Source organism: Jaculus jaculus, chromosome 13, assembly GCF_020740685.1.
Source record: "Jaculus jaculus isolate mJacJac1 chromosome 13, mJacJac1.mat.Y.cur, whole genome shotgun sequence".
NCBI lineage: Eukaryota > Metazoa > Chordata > Mammalia > Rodentia > Dipodidae > Jaculus > Jaculus jaculus.
The window spans coordinates 2824335-2840924 of NC_059114.1; the positions used below are offsets into that span (position 1 = coordinate 2824335).

The window sequence follows — 16590 nt, forward strand, 5'->3', positions numbered from 1 at the left end:
GGGAAAGTGAGAATAGCACACCTGGACCTCTAGCCACTGAAAACAAACTCCAGATACCTGCAATCACTGGCTTTATGTGGGCACTGAGGAACTAAACCTGACTTTGCAAACAGGTATCTTCAACCCCTGGATATTTCTCCAGCCCATCTTCATATTAACTTACTGAGTATACATGTAACAGAAAATTCACTGAATTTTTTCTTCAAGAAACCTAGTCTTCTCTGTTTATCTACCTATCTAAAACCTATTTAAAAAAAAAGTATTTATTTATTTGCAAGCAGAGAGAGAGAGGAGACAGAGAAAATGGGCACACCAGGGTCTCCAGCCACTGCAAATGAACTCCAGATGTATGTGCCTCTTGTGCATCTGGCCTATGTCAATCCTGGGGAATCAAACCTGGGTTCTTTGGCTTTGCAGGCAAACTCCTTAATCACTAAGCTATCCCTCCAACCCTTGAACCCAGTTTTTATGCCCCAAAACATATCTAAGGTATTCCCAAAGCCCTCCCTGATTATCAGATTTGGCTGAGTTTTAACTTCCATTCTTCCAAACTTCATGGCTAAAGTCTGTGACATCACTTTCTGGCTGTGGATGTCTTTTGTATGGATGTATATCCACAGATGTGTGTGTAGATGTGTGTGTGCCCTGCCTCTATTTGGGGAGATCACACATGATTTTTTCCTCATTATGCATTTCTTTTTTCTGTCACATCACACCAGTGTTTCTAAGACAACAAATTCACCATATATTTGGGGTCCTAAAATAAAATATATATATACACTTTTGCCTATTTAGTAAGGAAAAGAGAGAATGAGAATAAGAGACAAGAGAGAATGGGCATCCCAGGGCCTCTTGTTGGTGCAAATTAACGCCTGGCACATGTGTCACTTTGTTTTTTAACTGAGGTAGTGTCTCTCTCTAGCCCAGGCTGACCTGTAATTCACTATGTAGTCTCAGAGTGGCCATAAAAAACTCATGGTAATCCTCCTACCTCTGCTTCATGAGTGTTAGGATTAAATACATGTGCCTCTATATCTGGCTGCTTTGTTTTGTGTGTGTGTCTGTGTTATTTAATTATGGATCTTCACAGCACAGGCATCCTTTATTTTTCCAATAATACAGATAATCATCTGTAAATTATGTTCCCAGTTTATTTTTAAGAATGAGGGAAAGCCAGGCATGGTGACACACACCTTTAATGCCAGCACTCAGGAGGCAGAGGTAGGAGGATTATTATGAGTTCACGGCCACCCAGAAACTACAGAGTGAATTCCAGGTTAGCCTGGGTTAGAGTGAAACCCTACCTTGAAAAACAAAACACAAAACAAAACAAAACAAAAAAAGAATGAGGGATATAGCTGACAAAATCCAGCATAGAATATGAGAAAAGGATTAAGAGAGATTAAATTATGCAAACATATTCTCTAGGCTGGATTGTTGGGCCTTGAGAGGTCCGGACGCGAGGTCTAGTGGAACTTCCTGAGCCTAGCTAAAGTTTGGCCACCTGTCTCTGGCCAGCTAGGACTCAGCAAGACGCCTAATGGCTTCTTGCCTGCTACTTCCGTGCAGGAGTTGGAATTATCATTTCAATAGTCACAGTTTCTATTGGCCCTTACCTCTCCCCACACCCTAGAATCCCCACCTTCATTCTCAACATTATATAGGCAACCGCCTGTAACAATAAAGTGAGTTCCTGCTTCGACCAGACTCCTGACTCAGCGTGGTTTTCCTCCGGTGACTAGGAGAGGTTCTGACTCGTCCAACGTTCACCCTCTTCCTCAACCCCGTGGGAGGAACCAGCAGGCCTGGTCCTTCCTCAGCACTCCATGCCAGGGGAGCCTGGCACTGGATAAAGAGAACAGAGAAAATGCTTCCTAAAGAACTTCCAGAGATGGACAGATGGCTCAGCAGGAAAGGTACTTGCTGCAAAGCCTGACAGCCTGGGTTCAATTCCCCTGTATGCACTTGAAACCTGATGCCCAAAGTGGTGCATATGTCGCAGATCCTTGGCAAGAAGCCTTGGTCCACTCATATTCTCTCTCACACACAGATTAAAAGAAAAGAATAAAGAAGGTCCAGATGAGAGGGAAAGATAGACAAAGAGAGGTCCAGAGAGTGACAGTGTGTAAGTTTTGGCTACTGGGAACTACTTGAGAAATTTGTGATTTTCAGCAGAAAAAGTATCTAGAAACAAATCATGGGCATGGGGGCTGAAACCTGCTTGGGAAATGGAAGGAAGCAATCACGAGGAATTTGTGACTTATTTTATAATTACCCCATTTAGACAGAGAAAGAGAGAGAGAGGGTTCCAGGGTAGAGTGTATGAGTTATCTTGCTCTTCATAACACTTTGATGACTTTTTTTTTCATTAAGGACACTCAATTTGTGTGTTGCTTTATTTGGAAAATACATTTATATAGTTATAAAGTCAAAAGTTTTATTTATTTTTTTTATTTTTTACAGAGAGAGAGAGAGAGAATTGGCACACTAGGGCCTCAGCCCCTGCAATGGAACTCCACATGCTTGCCCCACCTAATGGGCATGTGTGACCTTGTGCTTGCCTCACCTTTGTGCATCTGGCTTACCTGGGATCTGGAGAGTTGAACGTGGGTTCTTAGGCTTCACAGGCCAACACCTTAAACACTAAGTCATCTCTCCAGCCCTTGAGATATTTTGAATTTAAAATTATGAAATAAATGATAGTCAGAATGTGAGGAGGGGAAGTGCAAATGAGTAAGAATTAAATTTTAAAATATTTATTTATGTGTACATTAGGATACCATGTCAGTGCAGGAAGAATGGATGGCATGGCTACTTGTGGTGGTGCTTGCAGCTCATCACAGCACATAGGAAACTGAGGCATGGCTTCTTGGCCAGCCTGGGCGACATAGGGAGACATGCATACATACACATATCAACATGTCCATCTATCCATCAATCATCCATGCGTTATTCATTCATCATTCCATCAATCTAGCCATCCACACTTCCACTCATTTGTCAACTAATACATCCATCCATCTATCCACCCACGCATCCCTCCTTTACAACCTCCCTCCCTCTACCCACCCATCCACACATCCATCCCAAGCTACATGTACACCCTTCAATCTAGACACTATTCTTCCATCTTCCTATTGACTCATCAGTCCTCCATTTGACTTCTATGTGGCCACTGCATAATGTCCTCTCTGGAGCCCAGCTGGGACAGCCAGCTCAGGTAGACAAGTTCCATTTCCTCATAGCCATGGAGTGTGTACAGAGCTGGGCTAAACTGGCAGAGTCATTAGACAGGGTGGAATGGGAAGCGGGCTGAGTCTGACTCCAACCCTGATGAAGGCCTGACCATACATACCTGAGTAGGGACTGTATCTCCTCCTCCTCATCTGTGGCAGTCAGGTTCACATTGCTGGTAGAAATCACCCAACCAAGAGCAGCTTGTCAGAAAAAGAGGTTTATTTTGCCTTACAGGTTCAAGGGGAAGCTCCACAATGGCAGGGGAAAATGATGGCATGAGCACAGGGTGAACATCACCCCGTGGCCGACATCAGGTGGACAACGGCAACAGGAGAGTGTGCCAAACACTAGTAAAGGGGGAGCTGGCTATAACACCCATAAGCCCACCCTCAACAATGCACTGCCTCCAGGTAGCATTAATTCCCAAATCTCCATCAGCTGGGAATCTAGCATTCAGAACACCTAAGTTTATGTGGGACACCTGAATCAAACCACCATATTCCACCCCTGGCCCCCATAAAATGATAACCATACATGATGTAAAATGCAGTGCATTCATCCAGCTTTAAAAGTCCCCATAGTTTTCATCAATTTCAATGATGTTTATATATCCCAATAGTCCAAGATCTTTTTTTTTTTTTACGAGGTAGGGTCTCACTCTGGTCCAGGCTGACCTGGAATTAACTGTCATCTCAGGGTGGCCTTGAACTCATGGCAATCCTCCTACCTCTGCCTCCCGAGTGCTGGGATTAAAGGTGTGTGCCACCACGCCTGGCTAGTCCAAGATTTTTTAACTGAGCCATAATACCAAAAAATAACCTCAAAAACCTCATGATGGAACAGAGTAAACATTGATATGCAAAACATGGCATTGGACATAGCAAATAAATACTTAAACAATACAGGGAAAACACCAAACGCTGTAGCTCCAAGTCCAACAACTCTAGTCAGTGACAAATCTACAAGTCCAATAATTCTAACCAGCAACAAGTCTCTGGAGTTTCAATCCCTGCCCCCCCCCCCCCACCACCACTAGCAGGCTACTCACAGTTGTAGAAAACTTCATCTGGGGCCAGCAGCTTTCCTTGGCAGCCATCTTGTGGTCCCGGCATCTCCACTGGGTCTCCACTGCAATCCACGGTTCATCCTCATGGCCCCATGGGGTCTCCATGCAGGAATCCAGCAAACCTGCTTCACACTGCCCATGACCATTTCCAAGACACAAGACCGTGTTGCAAACTCAATGACCCTCTCTTTCCTGCATTTCTTAAACTCCACAATACCAGGTGGGGTGCCAATTTGTTAATCCAGGGGGGAATAAAGTAGACTTTGAAGAACAGGATGCTTCTTGAGCACTCAGGCCCCTTCGAAAGAGTCTACATTCTTCCTGTTGTCCCAGTGCAGGTCAACTGGCCCAGTCTCAATGGTTGTAATCTCTCAAAGAATTTTCAGGTGAATGGGCAGCAGTTTAGGCCCAAAGATTTCATTTTTTAAAATTTATTTATTTATTTATTTGAAAGTGAAAGACAGAAAGAGGCAGAGAGAGAGAGAGAGAGAGAAAGAAAGAGAATGGGCGTGCCAGGGCCTCCAGCCGCTGCACACGAACTCCAGATGCATGCGCCCCCTTGTGCATCTGGCTAACATGGGTCCTGGGGAACTGAGCCTAGAACCGGGGTCCTTAGGCTCCACAGGCAAGTGCTTAATCTCTCCATCCCAAGATTTCATTTTTTTTTATGTGCCATATCCCTCTGCTCAACCCAGCTCATTTCTATGCAGAGCAACCCTGCATAACTTCTCAGGACACGGGCATAAAAGCAAGCTTTTTGCACAAACTGCCTCTAGCCCAGTCCAAGCAAAGCTCTTTCTTACCCTCATAAGCCAAACTTCAGAGTCCATAGTTCTTACTGCATTAAGGTCTTTCAACTCTGACCAGAACAGTCCATCAAACTGTACTTACAGCACTGCAAGGCATCTCTTAGGCCAAGGTTTCAAATCCTTCCACATTCCTCTTGAAATCAGCTCCACAATGCTAAGGTGTCTAGTAGCAATCCCACTCTTCAGAACCACTTTACTGTTGCAGTCAGGTTCTTATTACTGGTAGAAATCACCCAACCAAGAGCAGCTTGTGGGAAAACGAGGTTTATTTTGCCTTACAGGTTCAAGGGAGAAGCTCCACAATGGCAGGGGAAAACAATGGCATGAGCAGAGGATGGACATCACCCCCTGGCCAACACAAGGTAGACAATAGCAACAGGAGAGTGTGCCACACACTGGCAAGGGGGAGCTGGTGATAACAACACCTAAGCCTGCCCCCAACAATACACTGCCTCCCAGAGGCATTAATTTCCAAATCTCCATCAGCTGGGGATGCAGCATTCAGAACACCTAAGTTTATAGGGGACACCTGAATCAAACCACCATACCATCAAAGCTGTTACCCATCTTTGCACATTTAGTTCCCAAGAAACCAGAAGGGGGCACTTTCTAGAATGACAGTTCCCAGTGTACAGCTCAGAAAACACAGGGCTCAAATACCTAAATTAGGAGGCAAATGGAGCAGAGACTTTACAAGTCCAGCCCTTATCCACTGCCCCTGCACCATGAAGGGGCTCTGGCCTCTGTCTCTACAATAGGTTCCTACAGAACTAGGAGGTCCTGGTGACCCCCAATGGGTCCTCTGAGCGGCTCCATTTCCTCCTCTCAAACCCTGCCCGACTTCCTCTGCTTCCTCCATCTCTTTCTTCCCTACTCCTGTCCCATCCCCTTGGCCAAGTTCTACTGTTATATAGATGCATTGGCACATACTGGTGCATTTGGGAAGACCCCAAGGTTCCAGCTTCATATTAGTGCATTGGCCAGGAATGTCTGAAGATGTATAAGAACAGCTCTAGACTATGCTGGACATCACCATTCCACTTGGTGAGCCCCTTTCCAGAAGGATTTCTAAAGCTATGTCATGGAAGATAATTATGCCTAGCATTTCTGGGAACTTACTGAGATTCTGGTAAATTCAAGAGTCCAAAAGTTGTTGCAGCCCAAAGAAGAAAACCAGTTCTGAGAGTTTTTAATTACTAGGACGGGGAATTTTGAGAAGTAATGATACCGGTACCTGATTAGGGAAAAGTCCACCATGAGATGCAAGGGTTTTTTTTTGTAAATGTTTTTTGGTTTTATTTATTTATTTGAGAGGGACAGACAGAGAGAGAATGAGGCCAATAAAGAGAGAGAAGAGAGAATGGGTGCGCCAGGGCCTCCAGCCACTGCAAATGAACTCCAGAGGCATGCGCCCCCTCGTGCATCTGGCTAACATGGGTCCTGGAGAATTGAGCCTCAAACTGGGGTCTTTAGGCTTCACAGGCAAGTGCTTAACCACTAAGCCATCTCTCCAGCCCGAGATACAAGTCTTAGAAAAAGAAATAGAGAAGAGAGACAGCTGAAAGAAACAAAATAAATGCTGGTGACAGCTGCTTACCAAGCAAAGAAGAAACTTAATTGAAAGTTAGGAAAAGTGGTTTCTCCTCAGAAGAGATAATTCGATGTGCACATAGGGTTAGTGCAAGCAATGCTGTATATACCCTTGTGACCTGGGCTCCAGGAGAACATACCCAACTGATTTAGAGATAAGAAGTGGACTAGTGGGTCAGATGAACAATTCTTTTTAAAATATATTTTATTTCTTTATTTATTTGAGAGAGAGAGAGAGAGAGAGAGAGAGAGAGAGAGAGAGAGGAAGAGGCAGAAAGAATGGACACACCAGGGCCTCCAGCCACTGCAAATGAACTCCAGACACATGCACCCCTTGTGCATCTGGCTTATGTGGGTACTGGGGAATTGAACTAGGGTCCTTAGGCTTCGTAGGCAAGTGCCTTAACTGCTAAGCCATTTCCCCAGCCCCAGATGAACAATTCCTCCATGAAAGGTATGAATGGCCATCTTCCAGGGGATGCCCTTGCAGCAGGTAGAATGCCAGGTGTCCTTGTGCCACTGTATCCATGGCAGCAAATGGTATGTCAATGAATATATTATCATCCAATCACAGCAATGACATGTTTATATTTGAGGGAGAGCTACAGATAGAAGGAGGCAGAGGCAGAAAGACTAAGTATAGGTAGGCAACCCAGGGCCACTTGCCACTGCAAATGAACTCCAGATGTGCACCTCACTTTACGAGGGTGCTGGGGAATCCAGGTCTATCAGACTTTGCAAATAAATGCCTTTAAACCCGGAACCTTCTCTCTAGCCCCAGTAATGACTTTTTGTTAGAACCTCCTGGACATAATCAAGAAAGTGAAGGTGATGTTGAGGTTGTGTTAACAGACCCTTCAAACAGTAGTAGTGACCATGTGGGACAGCACACAGAAACAGATGCTGTGAAACTCGAAACTGCAAACTCCCAAGGAGCAGACATGAAATACTCATATGGTATAATTCTGCCACCCATTAAAAATCAGAGGGTTTTTCTGTCATAGCCCCAAACAAAAGAAACAAACAAAAAACATGCTTTTATTTCTAATCTACTTTGCAAATGTCTGAGGGTTGGTCAAAATTTATTGTTGAAGAAAAGATGTTTCAGTAAGTAGCTCAGTGCTGTCTGATCTTGCTCTGCTCCAGTTGTGAGATTCATACTCATTAGTTTCAGAAATAAGATTTGAAGGAAGTGACCTAAGGCAACCTGAGGCCCAGTGGCCTTCCTGCCCTGGAAAGAATTTTTTTTTCTTTAAAGATTTATTTTTATTTTCTCGTTAGAGTACAAGTGTGGAGAGAGAATGAGAGAGAATGGGAGTACCAGGGCCTCTAGCCACTGCAAACAAACTCAGGATGCATGTGCGTCTGGCTTAAGTGGGACCTGGAGAATCAAACCTGGGTCCTTGGGCTTCGCAGGCATGCACCTTAATTACTAAGCCATCTCTGCAGCCTGAAAGACCTTTTTATCACTCTCAAAGTTATCTTAAAGCTTTTTGGGTTTTTTTTTTGTTGTTGTTGTTGTTGTTGTTTTTTGGCATCGTTTGCCCCAGTTGTAGGATCACCTCAGGCACAGTGGAGAGGAAACAGGTTGTTTCTCAATTTTGATCAAACGGAAATCAGTCATGTTCCTTTGCTGATTTCTGTTTCCTATTTTCTTGTGGAATACAAGAAAACTGAGGCAGCCTATATGGATTATGGACTAAGTGCCTGGTGCAAGTTATAGCACGTGTCAGGAAGTGCCAGGGCTGGGTCGGGGGACAGGACAAGGAGCCACAAGTTGGTGGGTGAGGGCAGGTCTGATTGGCTGTTCTTGGCACTGACATCACCTTTTCTTTTAAGGTTTGAGTCTAAGGTCTGGGGTTAGGGCTCCATGATGTCTTGTGTCTACAGTGGTGCCAAGAACACTGCCTACATTAATGCTTAATGGAAAAATAGTCCTAAAGCCAGGCATGGTGGTGCATGCCTTTAATCCCAGCACTTGAAAGGCATAGGAAGGAGGATTGCCTTGAATTCAAGGCCACCCTGAGACTACATAGTGAATTCCAGTTCAGCCTGGGCTACAGTAAGACACTACTTCAAAAAACCAAAAGAAAATGAAAAGAAAAGAAAATTATTCTTACCTTTTCCTCCTCCTATGCACATAAACACAGTCACACATGCCAATGCTGGACAGGAATCCCAGCAACCTGGCTTCTGGTATGGCAGCTTGTCCCCTACTTAAGAAGCCCCCCACTTTTTTGGTTTCCATTTCTGCAGCTGTAAATATAAAGAATGTTAACATGATGCTGTTTTAGCTTCCGTTCCAAGATTCTCACCAAGGATTTATTCATTCCTGTTCTCTAGAAAGTTCTCTTTGTGCTGTGGCTTAACCTCAACCTATCAAACAATGTTTCAAGGAATTCAGAAGCCTTCTGTTTTGACCAGCATCATTGCTAGGAAAGGTCACTCCCAAGGTCCTCCTCCCTGCCTCCCAAGATCCACTGAGGCTGGGAAACGTGAGGCAGGGTCAGGTTCCTTGCATGTAAGCCCCAAGAGGCCATTGCATGAAGCAGTGAAGATGAAACCTAAGTTGTGGTGACCCCAGGATGTTCCACACCGTGGAACGCGTGCTAAGCAAAGCTGTAGGCTCAGAGTGTGGCTGTGCGCACTTCAGGCAGCAGAGTTTGAGGGGCTCCTCAAGCCCCTTGGAGGAGAGTATAGGTCATGAGTCCCAGACAGGGGGGGAGGGGAGAGGGCTAAATTCAACAGTCAAGCTGCAGATTATGTTTACACATTTTATTCACTCTTCACACATGTTGATTAAGCCAATTCCCTTTTCCTTCTCCTCTCAACTACCTTAGCTTCCTGGCCCAAACCCTCGGGGCACTCATAAGGGACCTCACTTGGTCTGCAAGTACCCCCTGGGTCCGGGCCTTGCTCCTCTCCGTGCCCAGCTGCGGAGGGATCCTGCGGCCTGCTTCTCCTCGCGGTGGGTGTCAACACAGAGAGAAATGTGTCAACACAGAGACATGGAGTCTGCCTTTCTGAGTGGAGTGAGCATTTCCTGAGCTCTTGCTGGGGTTCTTATACCCATTTTTTCCTCAGTCATCCTGGCTGCTGATAGCCACCTTAGGGTTAGCTCATTTGTATATCAGCTCACGGAGGGTCTCTGGTCTTGGCCCCTGGTTGCCATGGTGAACTTGTCTCCGCTGGGTGAGTACCCCATTTCTACTTCTAATTATTGCTTCTGACAGTTCCCATTTTTACTCCTAACTATTGCTGCTCACAGTGGGGCTGCAGGGTTTGGTGTCTGCCCTGCCGTGTTTCAGTCTTGTTTTGATCGTATGATCTCTTTGTCCCATTCCTCCCTTTTGGAATGGAAATGTCTACCGTGTGCCATTATATGTTGGAAGTATGTGATTTCTCTTTCATTTCACAAAGGGTCTCGGTTGATTTGAGTCTCAGAAGAGACATTGGCCGGATGTGGTGGCGCACGCTGGTAGGATATTGCTGAAGAGGCGGAGGCAGGAGGATCCGAAGAGACATTGAATTTTTGAGCAGTGTTGGAACTGTGAAAGCCTCTGTGTACATTTGAAATTGGGCTAAATGAATAGGGCGTCATATGATAGCCATGACCCTTTTGGGGCTGGGATAGGATGTTATGGATTGGATGCAAAATGTGCCCCACAGACTAATGCGCCACACTTAGTCCACAGCTGGTGGCACACTTTGGGGCGACTGTGGAGCTTAATGAGATGGAGGAAGCGTGTTGCTCGATTCAGGCCTTGAGGGTTTTGTTTTCTCTGAGGTAGGGTCTCACTCTAGCCCAGGCTGACCTGGAATTCACTCTGTAGTCTCACAGGTCAGCAAACTCATGGTGATCTTCCTACCTCTGCCTCCCGAGTGCTGGAATTAAAGGCGTGCGCCACCATGTCCAACCTTGAAGGGTTTTTGTGTGTGTTCCCATGTGCATGACCCGGGCGGGGGGTGGAAGGCAGGATGTGGAGGCCAGAAGTTGACATCAGGTGTCTTCCTCTATTGCTCTCCCCTGTGTTGACTGAGGCAGGGGTCTCTCACCTGGGCCTAGAGCTTGTGATGTGGCTTGTGTAGCCTGTGATGGGACTAGTCTAGCCTGTGATGTGGCTAGTCTAGACTGTGATGTGGCTAGTCTAGACTGTGATGGGACTAGTCTAGCCTGTGATGGGACTAGTCTAGCCTATGATGTGGCTAGCTTAGCCTGTGATGTGGCTAGTCTAGCTTGTCCAAAATGCCTGGTCTCTCCATCCTAAGGCAGATCACTATGCCCACCTGGCCTTTATGTGAGTGCACGGAATCCAGAATCCAGGCCCTCATGCTTGTTGGTACTTCCTGGAACTTTTCCCCTGGGGAGAAGCAAACCGATATGTGTTCACCCTAAAAATAGGGCACAGTTAGACTGATTTCACCCAAATCAGTTTTGTTGAACCAGTGAGTTTTCGGAGTGACTTACAGAGCATGGTGAGTGGTTACTTACAGGAGTGGACGTCCTAAAGCAGCCACAACATCAAGATGTCTCGTCCCAGCACGGACAACAACCTTCCCATAGCTGCTTACATGAGACTCTCTGTCCTCTGTGTGCTTCATTTTATCCTGAGGCCATGAGCCCTCTTGCATCAGTGACATAGCTGGGGCCAGGGGCACCTGAGATGTCAGGTGAGGTTCTGACAACCTTCCTCAGGCCCTTGCTTCTGTGGGGGAAATGTCAACACACCCAATCTTGAGAGTGTCTAGTGAGTGGGCCCAGCTGCCTCTGATTAAGAAAAAAAAAAATCCGCATTATTGCGGCTGGAGAGATGGTTTGTGATTAAGGCGCTTGCCTGCAAAGCCTAAGGACCCAGGTTTGATTCCCTAGAACCCATGTAAACATGCCCATATGTTACTGCTGTTTTCTCTTTTAGTTAAAGAAGCTTCTCTTTTCAAATGGTGGTGGTCACTGGGGTGACTCAAAATTCACCACAGTGCTAAAAGCTGACAGTGAAGCATTCAGCACTAAATGAGACATTTCTATCACATCACCCATAACTCAGTAACCTTTGTAGAAGAGATGGCAGAAAGAATGTAAGAGCCAAGGGGAGGAGTGCTTATAATACTGCCTTCCAGATCTAAAGTGCTGTGGTATTCATGGCCTCACAGTGGCTAACACTACCAGCATAAGACGTAAATAATAGGAGGGGAAATAAATATGACATCTAAATAGAAGATGGACTAATTGAAGACTTAGAAAGCTCAGTGGTTAAGGCACTTGCCCACAAAGCCTGACAACACAAGTTTGATTCCCAAGTACCCACGTAAAGCCAGATGCACAAAGTGGTGCATGTGTCTGGAGTTCATTCACAGCTACTAGAGGCCCTGACATGTCCATTCTCTGTCACTATCTCTGACTCTGTCTCTCTCTTTCTGCTTGCAAATAAATAAAAATATTAAGAAAGATAAGGAGGAAAAGAAGGAGGAAGAAGAGGAGAAAGAAATAGTGAGGGTAGTTTGAAGGGACTAGGATCATGATATATATATCACTAAAAACTTCTTAAGGGGCTAGAGAAATGGCTCAGCCCTTTAAGCACTTGCTAGCAAACCTGATGGCTTGGGTTCGATTCTTCAGTACCCATGAAGACAAGGGGCACAGAGTGGCACATGTATATGGAGTTCCTTTACATTGTGTCATGAACCCCTCTCTTCCCCTCTTTCCTTGCAAATAAACAAATAAATAAAATATTTATTTAAAACAACTTTTTAACTGGGTGTGGTGGTGCAAGTCTTTAATCCCTGCACTCGAGAGGCAGATGTAGGAGGATCACCTTGAGTTCAAGGCCACCCTGAGACTACATAGTGAATTCCAGGTCAGCCTGAACTAGAGTGAGACCCTACCTTGAAAAACAAGACAAAATTAAAAAAAAAAAAAAAAAAAACTTTTTAAAACATGGCATCATTGTTATGTCAGGAGGAAATGTGGCATACAACGTCTGGAAAGCACTTTACCTAATGAGCTAACTCCCTAGTCTCAGCCTTGAGGTTCTGCCACCTCGCCTCTCATCCAGCATTCCTGCTTTCTTCCTGACTCTCCATACAGTGTGCTGCCATGCCTTCCCACAATGATGCAATGCATCCCCTCCACAATTCACATCAGAATGAACCCATCATTCCTTAAACTGCTCATTGTCAGGTATTTGGTCACAAGGATGAGAAAGTAAGCAACTCCAAAGTAAACAAGTCTGTTTTTTTTTTTTAACTTTTTTATTGACAGCATCCATAATGATAGACAATAAACAATAATTCCCTTCCCATGCCTACTTTCCCCCCTCACGAATCCACCCTCCATCACATCCCCTCTCCCTCTCAATTAATCAATCTTTTATTCATGTCTTCCTCTTTTCCTCTTATTATGAATATCTTGTGTAGGTAGTGCCAGGCACTGTGAGGTCAAAATCTACGTTTTCTCAACATCAGATTTACCACACACGTAATTTGCTCTCTCTCTCTCTCTCTCTCCTTTGTTTCCTGCCAGTTATAAGAAACAGCAATCCACTTAGATGCAAAGCCAGATGCGCACAGTGTGACCCAGGCATCTAGAGCTCGTTTGCAGTAGCAAGAGGCTTGGTAGTCCCATGCCTTTCCTCACCCTGCCCTTGCAAATAAATAAAAAGAAAGTTATATATTTATTTTAAATATTAAAAAGGAGGAGGAGAAAGGTAAGAAATAGCAATATAGGGCTGGAGAGATGTCTCAGTACTTGCTTTCAAAACCCGCTGGCCCAAGGGTCAATTTCCCAGTACCCGGGTAAAGCCAGATGCAGAAAGTGGCGCATGCATCTGGGGTTCTTCAGCAGTGGCAGGAGGCCCAGGCATGCCCATACGGTTAATGAAACACTGACCTCAGGGGACCATAAAACTTTCCTGGACCACAGCATAAGGATTAACTGTTACAAAGCAAGCTCATAACTCAAAGATCTGGCCTCAAGAGTTATCAGGCTACCTAGGCAGGCAATTATTCCTACTTTCCCCCCATTCTTCACTCCCACAGACCCCACCACGACCACCACCAATCCTTCGCCCTTCATATCTCTACTCTCTCCCACATCCAAACGCAGTAGTTCCATCCCGGGAGAGCTACTGTCCCTCCAATAAAGTTTGTGCTGTTGAGATTGGCTTTCTTTGTTACTTCTCAAGCCGCTGTAGTCAATCCGGAATTATAAAATTGAAATAACTAGTAGATCTTATGGAAAGCCACTAGGCGACCACTGACTATCCTTTGCGCAAAATAAGTAACATTTAGGAGTTCACGGTTACACTGCTTTGTCTAACTTTAGTGGAGGGATAAATTAACCGCCAATATTCCCTGAGTGTGAAAGCCTGTGAAGAGTTGGGCAACCTTGGGAAACACAGTGCTTGTAACATATGGGCAGGACGAGAACTGGGGAGAGCTGGAAGTAAAAGCTGGCGGTTCTCCCTTATCTATGGAGAGGCATTCAAATGAGGATCCCAGATATTCATCGATGATTGGAGACAGTTTGTGAAGTCACGTGACTGTTTTCTCCAATCGTAGCTCGCGTCTGGCCAAGCAGCGCTCCATTGGTCAAAACGAAAGTGACAAGCCAGCCAATCGTGCGGCTTCATTTTCGCGCTCCGCGGACACCATAAAGGCCGCGCGGATGCCCGGCAGCTGTCAGCTAGCTCACTAGCGGAAGGTCTGGTACCATGTCTGGACGCGGCAAGCAGGGCGGCAAGGCGCGCGCCAAAGCCAAGACGCGCTCCTCTCGGGCCGGCCTGCAGTTCCCGGTGGGTCGCGTGCACCGGCTCCTCCGCAAGGGCAACTACGCCGAGCGGGTGGGCGCCGGCGCCCCGGTGTACCTGGCGGCCGTGCTCGAGTACCTGACGGCCGAGATCCTGGAGCTGGCGGGCAACGCGGCCCGCGACAACAAGAAGACGCGCATCATCCCGCGCCACCTGCAGCTGGCCATCCGCAACGACGAGGAGCTCAACAAGCTGCTGGGCAAAGTGACGATCGCGCAGGGCGGCGTGCTGCCCAACATCCAGGCCGTGCTGCTGCCCAAGAAGACCGAGAGCCACCACAAGGCCAAGTGAGCGAGCAGTGCCAACGTGTGGTGCGCCTTACATAAACGGCTCTTTTCAGAGCCACTTCTATAGTCAAAAAAAGGGTGACGCTTCTGTTTGTAACTACCTGAATTTCAGGTTTTTCTTTCAACTTTCTTAAGCTAATTAAGCTAATTAATTTTAAGGAATGATATCTGACCGATGGGTTTTTGACCACTGTAATAGAGCACTGGAAGTAGTGTACCATTAAGTACATCTGACTTTCTATAGGTTCTGGGGAATCAACTCATACTTCAGGCCTCCAAGAGAAAAACATTTATTTCCAGCGTTTGGAGACAATATGTTTGCTATCTGGTCAGCCGAGACTATAAAGTGGATTTCTGGTCAGCCTGGGATACAGCGAAGCACTACCTCAAGAGGAATATATGTGCTATTAAAATTCAGGCACAAAGACTTTCACCTGTTAATTAACTAGGCCTAGGGAGATGACTCAGCGAATAAAGTGCTCACTTGCAAAGTCTCAACAGTTAAGCCTGGCTTCCAGTACCCACGAAAAGCCAGATAAACAAGGTGTGCAGTTCTGAAGAGAAGATTTAGTGGTTAAGGAGCTTACCTGCAAAGCCTAAGGACCCAAGTAAACCACTTGCACAAAGTGACATGCATCTGGAATAGGTCTGCAGTGGCTAGAGGCCCTGCCGTGCCCATTTTTCTGTCTCACTTTATCTCAAAATTTGTTTTATGTAGTTGTAGGATGCCCCAACACACCCATATTCTCTGCATATATATATATACTTATTAACCCATAATTGTTTCAAGTGCAGTTTACTGGGCTGGGAGATACCTCAGAGGTTAAGGTGCTTGCCTGCAAAGACAAAAGTGTTTCATTCTCAAGTGCTCACCTAAAGTCAGAGGCACAGTGTGAAAACATCCACAGTTCATTTGCAGCGGCTAGAGGCCCTGGGGCTCCCATTTTCACTTTGTCTTTTTTTTTCCCTCTGCTTGCATTAAAAAAGGGATATATATTTATATAATTATAGGAGTATGGTGGCTCACACCTTTAATCCCAGCACTGAGGAGTCTGAAGTCAAAGAATGTCAGTTGGAGGCCTGTGCTCCAGTGTTCCAGGTCAGTTTGGGCTTGAGTGAGAGAACCTGCCTTAAAAAGGTGGGGGTGGGGGGGAAGGCTGGAGAGATGGCTTAGCTGTTTAGGTGCTTGCCTGTGAAGCCTAAGGTTTGACTCTCCAGTACACATGCAAGCCAGATGCACATGGCGGTGCATGCATCTTGCAGTGGCTAGAGGCCCTCAACGCCCATTCTCTCTCTCTCCTCAAAAACAAAAAAGAAAGAAAAAAAAAAGGGTGGGGGTGCTTAAGATATAACTCAGCAGTTAGGCACTTAACTGGGTTCTATTTCCCCAGGCTCACAAAGTGGCCAATGTGTCTGGAGTTTGTTTGCAGTGGCAGGAGGCACTGGTATACCCATACAACACACAGTCTCTCTTGGTGTGTTTGTTTCTCAAATAAAGAACAATTTTTAAAGTTATTTCACACAAACATGTGTATACAGTGTCTATGCTGAACAGTGATAATAAAGTAGGGAAGTTGGGGAGCATCGAGCTATATGTAGCTAAGAGAATTGACTACATGGACAGTTAAATCACAGTGTGGGGAAGTCAGCAGAGGATGACCCTAACCATGCACTCATGGGTTATGATATGATATGAACAGGAAGAATAGGAGCTTCATACTGGAAATAAGCACAGGTTACCAGGGCCAGGTCAGATGTCAATTTGTAGGTCACTGCTGTGAGTTATGTATGAACTG

At 45.7% G+C, this 16590-nt stretch overlaps 1 protein-coding gene across 1 annotated transcript; it reads left to right on the forward strand.

The window, feature by feature from the left end:
• Window positions 1-14411: 14411 nt before the first annotated feature.
• LOC101614366 (histone H2A type 1-H) lies at window positions 14412-14798 on the forward strand. The gene has a single exon (XM_004670823.3). The coding sequence runs from the start codon at window positions 14412-14414 to the stop codon at window positions 14796-14798; it is 387 nt and encodes a 128-aa protein (XP_004670880.1).
• The last annotated feature ends 1792 nt before the right edge of the window (window positions 14799-16590 follow it).